This window comes from Tachypleus tridentatus, chromosome 10 (genome assembly GCF_004210375.1).
Source record: "Tachypleus tridentatus isolate NWPU-2018 chromosome 10, ASM421037v1, whole genome shotgun sequence".
NCBI classification, from domain to species: Eukaryota; Metazoa; Arthropoda; class Merostomata; order Xiphosura; family Limulidae; genus Tachypleus; species Tachypleus tridentatus.
This window is the reverse complement of record NC_134834.1, coordinates 145,697,725-145,706,098: the sequence shown is the minus strand read 5'-3', so window position 1 is coordinate 145,706,098 and position 8,374 is coordinate 145,697,725. Positions and strand designations below refer to the sequence as shown.

The 8,374-nt window shown below is 32.6% G+C and overlaps 1 protein-coding gene across 1 annotated transcript; it reads right to left on the bottom strand.

The window, feature by feature from the left end:
• LOC143230539 (uncharacterized) lies at positions 1–3,910 on the bottom strand. Its single transcript, XM_076464287.1, has 3 exons — positions 3,707–3,910; positions 2,355–2,478; positions 1–1,330 (listed from the first exon to the last, which is right to left on the bottom strand). The coding sequence occupies exons 2-3, from the start codon at positions 2,458–2,460 to the stop codon at positions 654–656; spliced, it is 783 nt and encodes a 260-aa protein (XP_076320402.1). The 5' UTR covers positions 2,461–2,478; positions 3,707–3,910; the 3' UTR covers positions 1–653.
• Between the last annotated feature and the right edge of the window lie 4,464 nt (positions 3,911–8,374).

The window sequence follows — 8,374 nt, the reverse complement described above, 5'->3', positions numbered from 1 at the left end:
TTTGAACATAAATTCTTTATTCCAAAAACTGACATAAAGACAGAATTGAATTTTCTAATGCACTGTAGCTTCTAGAGCAATAATAATTATGGCTAACTTCATGTTTCGAAAACTACACTTGTGATTCTCTGTTCAACTTCCTTTTAGTTTAACATAAAGTTACACAATGCAAGTACAATCTGTGACTGCTACAAATTTGAATCCTGAATTCTAGCACTATAAGCCTTAAAACCCAATAATGAAACACCAGGTGACCATAACTAATATATAATATTAGACAAAAGTGAAATCAATTAAAACAATTCACTCCAAAATAATTTTTGTCTGCAGTGTATATCTAAAACCTGTCTCCTGTACCTATCTGTTAAAAGTCCATGTGAACAACTTTAAGAAAAGCTTAAGCAAAGTTGAAATTTCAGAATCAAATAAGTGCAAATGATATTTTACTTTCATTTTGAAATAGTCTCAAATCTACAACTTAAAGTTTACTGACAGAAAATATTCTGCTACAAATGCATCACTATTTATACACAATGTCTGAGTTTGAAACCAACTTAAACTTTTCCATACACAGATGTCTCAACTATTAGACAAAAAACACACACAAATATTTGCAGATGTGCACTGAAACTTTAATAGCTAATGTTAATAAACTAATCAAATTTTGGCTTGACGTAGTTAATCTCACCACGATTCTTTCTTATTAACTCTCTAATTCTCTCCTTTTTTTCTTCATAGGTTTCAGGTTTCGGTTTATTTTGGATTCGATGAAGAATGTCATGAACATATTCTTTAGCATTAAATGATTCTGCTTCACGAACTTGACTCAGAAGTTCTGCTTGAAACTGTTTCTCTTTACGCTTCTCTCTCTTCTGTCGAACTCTTGCCCAAACAAAGCGCATACGTTTGCGAAGCTTTTTCAACTTGTGCTTTTTCATTTTCCTTTTTCGTATTTGAATCATCACAGCTGCTCGTTTTACAACCTCTTGATGTGACAATGGTGGTTCTATCATATTTGAGGCTCTATCAGTTGGGGCTTCCTTTGGTATAATCTTCAGAAATGGGAGATCATGGTAAAAAATTACATCCTGGTTTTTCATAGATGGTAGAGAAAAGTTCTCATATCTGTGATTCCTGTACTCAGGTAAAATTAAGCAGGTTATTTTAGACTCAAGAGCTGAAATACCACAACAAGTTAAAGCACTGTCCATAACCAAGGCACTTTTGCTGGAATTGGTCTTTGACAGCTGAAGGTTTGACATAATGCTTGAAAACAGCAACCTATCTTTCACAAGATAGCTTTCATTATGTTGACCAAAGACATTAGAAACTGGAAAGAATTAAGAAAAAAAATTCAAATAATTTTTATGTATGTAACTTAAGCACAATTTTTAATTTGTTACATCAAAACAGACACAGAAATAATCACAATACAGATTTAAAAACAAAACAGACCTACGTTTGAACTTGATTTTCTTCCATTTATAATTCCCATATATGAACACCTGAAGAGAGAACTAACTTTGTAAAGTAAATATTCATTTTTTTTAATATCCTTTCAATAAAGATTCCATTGAAATTCAAATAGCAAATATGAGAACTTCATTCATCAAAAAATAAAATATCCAAAACAAAGAAAAATTAGTATGGTCTTTTTGTTTCTCATTGAATAATAACATGTGGTACAACATGATGAATAATCATACTTGTTTTAAAACATTTCTACATGTACATTCTTACCTTAGGCTGCTTAAAAAGGTATGAGTGAAATTGAAGCAACTGACCATAAGGTTTTTTTTTTTGTTGTTGTTGTTTGGACACACATTTCATCAAATTTTGATGAGGCTTTCCATAGCAAACTGAGATGTTTCACCAAATAACCCCCCCCCCAAAAAAAAGGAGACTATTTAATTTAACAAAGTATATATATAGCTTCATTTAAATTAGTACTTTTAAATCAACATAAGACATTACATAATACAAACACACTCACACATACCATGAAAAATATCTGAATTTTGTCTAAATCAAAAATATTTAATTTTCAGATAAGAGCATTTTAATCCAATTTTATTTTTTGAAACAACAAACACCACCACAAATCACAAACTTACTTATATTTTCTTTGTCTATAAAACAACTTCCCAATGAAAAATCTTAAAACAGACCTGTACAATTTTACTGTGATGAAAACAAGCACCACACCATCAGTTGATGCACTAATGAAAATATTTATTCTTTAACTCAGATATCACTTTGACAATAGTCAAAAAGAGTCAGCTAAATAAAGATATTTTGAGTGTATTTCTAAGTAGAATAACCTATCAAGCATGTCTCTGAAAGAATGGGTGTACCTCTTTGAGTGCTCATCTTGGCATTTCTTTCACCATTCCATACACAAGGTTTTGTAAAACACTGAGGAACTCCACGGCAAAACTTTAAAAGTCTTGAAATGATCATGTCAAACTAGAAGATTTCCTAAAAAATAATATTCTTATATAAGAATACATAAAAAGTGTTTATGTATTTTCTTACAGCAAATCCACATCAGGCTACCTGCTGTGTCTTGTAAGAAGAATCAAAGCTCTAATTTTAGCATTGTAAATCTGCAGACTGCCAGCTTTCCAGCTATGGAACATATAACAAAGAATAAACATTCATTATTAAACAGAGATCAGTATTAGAATGAAAATGCCCAATTTGACATAAGAAAACAAATCCAAGTGTGTAATGATTCTTGTTTTGCCTACTTGGGATTCAAAGTCCTGATAAATTGGTAAAGTATCACTTTAGACCACTAGTATAATATTAGCCTAAATGTGAATTTGTGACCCACTTGAAGTAAAAACGTATTCTCAAGGTGGTTGGTATGGTTATTGGTACTTTAGTTAAAATAAAGTACAAAACAATGTTTCAACCTTCTTGGGTCATTAATAAGGTCGAAACATTCTGTACTCTATTTTAATTGAAGTGCTAATAAATATCCATACCAGCCACCTGAATGCAATATTAAAGTATTCTTGAAATACAACTCTCAGCAGCAAAAGAAAAAAAAACTACAAATTTTTTGGTTATTACTAAGGAAATTGAACATGAACAGTTTCCTCCTGGTTTGTATTCATTTATTTTCAGAAATTAGGTTTCCAAACAAGCATTTTCACGTTTGAAATTTAAAACCAAATTATATTGTAACAACAAACAATAACAATGAATTAATAAACCCATTCAACTCATTTGTTTCTAACAAGCAAGAGATAATTTTGTTTCTCGAAATCAAAGTTTCAACTTCAAAGCTGTCTTCGATAAATTCCTGGAAAAATAATAGGTTGGTTGAAGCCTTTACTTTTTCTCAAAGTTGTACGTGCAGAATCAGCTCTTAAGACTAAAACCCAAATCGACATTTTTATCCGCATGCTGAATTTTGTAGGTAAACGGTGTAAAATTAATACGCCTAATTAGGCTTAGTCAACCTTTTTAACCTTCTTTAGTTTTGTTATACTTTACCATTTATACTGAATTACGGTAAACAGTATATGTATTGATACCAAATTATTGGAAATATACTAATATTATGAACAACGACAAATTTCAGATTCTAACTGTTATGCTTACGCTGAAACTACCATAACTAAAGCCAACTTAAAAAAAAATAGTCTTCAAGGGTTTTTCTCAAACGTTCGACACATCTCACTTTTACAGTACTTACCAATACTATTAGTAAGTATTACTACTTGGCTTAATTTAATAACGCCTTACTGTTTCAATTACTTCTTTTCTAAGTTACAATTTTAACATAGTATATTTATTTTCACAATTCCATATCAACTACAACTTCGAAATCATATTTTTGAAAATTTCAGTCACATCCCAATCTCCCACAAAAAAGTGACATCTGCACATCTTTCGTATAGGGAATAATTTAATTACTTGTTGCTATATAATATATATTTAATACATAATAAATTTTGGCTATTTATTCAAATAAATCTAATGTAAGAGCTGTTTTTATGCATATAAAGCAATTTAATAATTAACAATTTATAATCTAGAAAATTATGTCATTTTATTACTGAAAATTAAAAAAAAAAGTTATATTCCCTGTTAAACATTAGAAACTTGTTTAATGTGGATATTTAGAAACATAATGAACAAATTATAAATAGAAAATAATAATTTCATCTAAACTATTGGTTTTATCACTTCATTTGTAAAGAGAAGTAAACAAAAGCAAACCATTGCACAGTGACAAAACATATTCAATAGGTGACAGCACTTTAGAAACACTACCATAACAGCAACAAAACATATACAAAAAGAACCATTTGATCCTTTAAGGCTGTTCTACACACCTGCTATTGACTAAAAAAACTATAAACCCACCCTTTATTTTTCAGGAACTTATCAATTTTCCTTTTAAAGTCTCATAATACATCAGCCTTTATTACTTTTGAATGTAACTCATTCCGTAAGCCAACCATCCTGTTGAAAAAGTAAACCATTTTATCTGGAGTCTATCTTGTTCCTTTCAATTGTTAAACTTATTTGTATCCCTTTATTAACTTCAAAACATAGCATAGAGAGATCAGAATCCTTTGTCCTATCAATCTTCTGGCTAAACTTGTAAATTTCTATAGGTTCATCTTTTACCCATTTCTTCTCGAGAAAAAATAAGTTGGTCTGTCTGGTATGGCCTTATGGTTAGGACGTTCGATTCGTACTCTGAGGGTTGCGAATTCAAACCTCGTCACAGCAAACATGCTCGCCCTTTTAGCTGTTGGTAAGTTATAATGTTATGATTAGTCTCACTATTTGTTGGTAAAAGAGTAGCCCAAGAGTTTACAGTGTGTGATGATGACCAGCTGCCTTGTTTTTAGTCTTATACTACTAAATTAGGGACGCCTAGGGCAGATAGCCCTCATGTAGCTTTGCGCGAAATTAAAAAATCAAACAAATAAAACATAAGTTAAAAGACCTTCACAAGGCCTCATAAGAGAAACATTAAATCCCAGTAATCACCGTAGTAGTTTCCATCTGAACCTTGTTCAATAAGTCAATGATCTTTTCTAGATAAGGAGACTAATGTTGTGCATAATATTCCAACTGAAGATTTTATTTGTGTTTTAATTAGAAATATTGACTTCCTTTTAAAGGACTTATAATCAAAATGTCTACAGGTATGGCTTAAAATCCTACTAAATTACTGCTAGCAACAGAGCACTGATTCGATAGTTTGAATGATTTATATACAACTTTGCTCATATCCTTTTCTTTAGTCACGCTGTTGAATGAGTTACCATTTATACAAAAAGTATAACCAAAATTATAATAAACGAAATGCTATTGAAAATCGTTTGCCAGATATTTGTCCAACAAAGTAACAAATAATTTTGTAGTGCTTTGAAATCCTCCTTACAGTTAAAAATAACCAATAGTTTAATGTCATTCATAAATATTTTAATTATAACTTTTTTATATCATCAATTTAAAAAAAAAGCCAGGGTCAAAGAACGGACTTATGAACTACTCCACTAGTAGCAAGAGTGAGTTCAACCATCCTATAATCCACTTTTCTAGTCTTACCCCAAGCCAGCATGGCCAGGCGGTTAAGGCACTCGACTCGTAATCCGAGGGTCGGGGATTCGAATCCCTCTCACACTAAATATGCTCGCCCTTTCAACCGTGGGGCATTACAATTTGACGGTAAATTCCACTATTAGTTGATAAAAGAATAGCCCAAGAGTTGACGGTGAGTGGTGATGATTAGCTGCCTTCCCTCTAGTTTTACATTGCTAAATTAGGGACGGCTAGCGCAGATAGCCCTCCTGTAGCTTTGCGCGAAATTCAAAAAACAAATACGCTATTAAATTAGGAACGGCTAAAAACAGACGTATACTCCGCAGACAGTACATTCAAAATCGCAACCCCACACTTAAAACTCAGATAAACACAATAAGGAATAAAATACGAAACTTAATCAGACAACAGAAACAAGAAAACTGGGACACTTTCTGTTCCTATCTAAATCACAAAACTGATCCTAAACAATTCTGGACACATTTGAAAAGATTTACAAACACAGGAACAACAAACACAGTATATCCACCACTGGAACTGGATGGAGAAACAGCATACACTAACACAGAAAAAGCCGAGATATTTAAAAAACACCTAGAAAACACGTTCAAAACACATCATGAACCAGACATGAACAGATACTTTTATAATACAGTCACAAACTATATTGATCAAAACAGAAGCATTTTACACCTAAATTTCCAGTCAACACTATTACACACCAAGAAAAAACAAAAGACTGGAGCACTCATCAACTGGTAAAACATATCACTGTAACAGAAGTAGTAACTGCTATTAACAACACAAAAAACAAAGCCCCTGGAGAAGATGGTATTCAAGCTATCCTCCTAAAACAAGGCACTCGGAGATTATATGAACACCTAACAGCGTTATTTAATCTCTCATTATCAGCTGGATATATCCCCGTTTCTTGGAAGGAAGCAATAATATTAATGTTCCAGAAAGAAGGAAAGCCAGCGAATAAACCAAACAACTACCGCCCGATTAGCTTAACCAGTTGTATTGGCAAAGTATTAGAGAGGATAATTAGTAATCGTCTGTCAGTTTACTTAGAAGAAAATTCAAAATTACCAGAAATTCAAAACGGATTTCGAAAAAACCGTCAAACTACAGACCACCTGATTCGACTTACAGAATCAATTACCGACAGCTTCAACAAAAAAGAATGCACTGTAGCTTGCTTTCTCGACATTGAGAAAGCATTTGACACAGTGTGGCATAACGGCTTACGACATAGATTGCTTGAAATGGCATTACCCCAGGAAACTATTCGCTGGCTGTCCAACTTCCTGGATAACAGAATGTGTAAAGTAAATGTAAATGGGGCCCACTCAGGGTCCTTTTCACCCGAAGCAGGAGTCCCGCAGGGAGGGATTGTTAGCCCTATATTATTTATCATGTACGTGAGTAATATGCCTCTGTCGGACCTAAATTTAGGTTATGCATCACAGTTCGCTGACGAGGTAGCAGTATGGAAAAGTGCCCCCACTCCGTCAATAGCAGCAACGAACCTACAACCAGTCCTAAATAACATCGAAGAATACTGCCAGAAATACAGAATCAAAATTAATATTCCAAAAACCCAAGTCATAGTATTCAGCAGACTGTATAAGCTGAAAAAAGATCCACCAAAACTCTATATGAATGGATCACTTTTACTGACTGCTACTTCTGCTAAATTTCTAGGTCTAATCTATGACTCAAAATTAACGTGGCTACCACATATTAAAAATGTACTGATACGAATCTGGAAAAGAGCAAACTATGCAAGAAGTCTTTCAGATAAAATCCAAGGAACATCACCAGACAACATACTTAAAATCTACAAAACGTACATTAGACCAACAATAGAATATGCATCACCTGCCTGGATTAACATAGCACCCACACATGTACAGGAACTTCAACGTATACACAATTCTGTACTAACTTCAGCATATAAAGTACCACGTAGCACCTCAACCACATTCATGCACAAGTATGCAAACATAGATACAATAGCTGAAAGACTCTTGCATAATTCTCTAAAATATTTCAATAAGAATTGGCATAAAAATGACTTAATGTGTGATCTCGACAAATATCACGTACATGATGTAAATGGTCCTAAATACCTCTTCCCTTTTAACATATATTTAAGAAATGTAACACAAGCTGGCCACTATGCACCAGACACTTAGTCCTTGTTTCTTTTTATTTTTATAATTATTATTTTCTTTTTTAATCATTATTTTTTTATTATTTTATTTTATTTTTTTCTCTTTTTGAATTATTATTCAAGTATTGAATAATAATAGTTATTATTACTTTCTTTTCTGTGTGTGTGTTTGTGTTACTACAAGTAGTAGTAGCATTCTCTCAATCGAGAAAAAAAGGAGAAAAATACAAAATATATATATATATATGAAAATTCAAAAAAAAATATATGAAAAAAAAATTAAATGAAGAAAAAAAACCACAAAAACTTCTTGTTTGTCCATGCATGGACTGAGCCCTGAAATCGACCTGAGTATGATATACTTTTACTCTGGCCCAAAGCTCTAAAAAAAAACAAAAAAAAACCCTAAAGACAGACGCTATAATCGTTCGGGAGGGAGGAAGAGGTCAAATGTACCTGACCCTCCTGGGTATTTAACAACATCAATACCCAAATACCCACACAGTCAAACTAGGAACGGCTGGAAGAGGTCTAATGTACCTGACCCTCCTGGGTATTTAATATCAATACCCAAATACCGACACAGTGAAACTTAGGAACGGCTAGCGCAAATAACCCTCG

Bases quoted from the DNA above. Each gene is read 5' to 3' on its own strand.
- LOC143230539 (XM_076464287.1), bottom strand. From the start codon at position 2,460: ATGATCATTTCAAGACTTTTAAAGTTTTGCCGTGGAGTTCCTCAGTGT. The intron at 1,331-2,354 runs GTACACCCATTC...AATTCTTTCCAG, and splicing joins CAAGATGAGCACTCAAAGAG to TTTCTAATGTCTTTGGTCAA.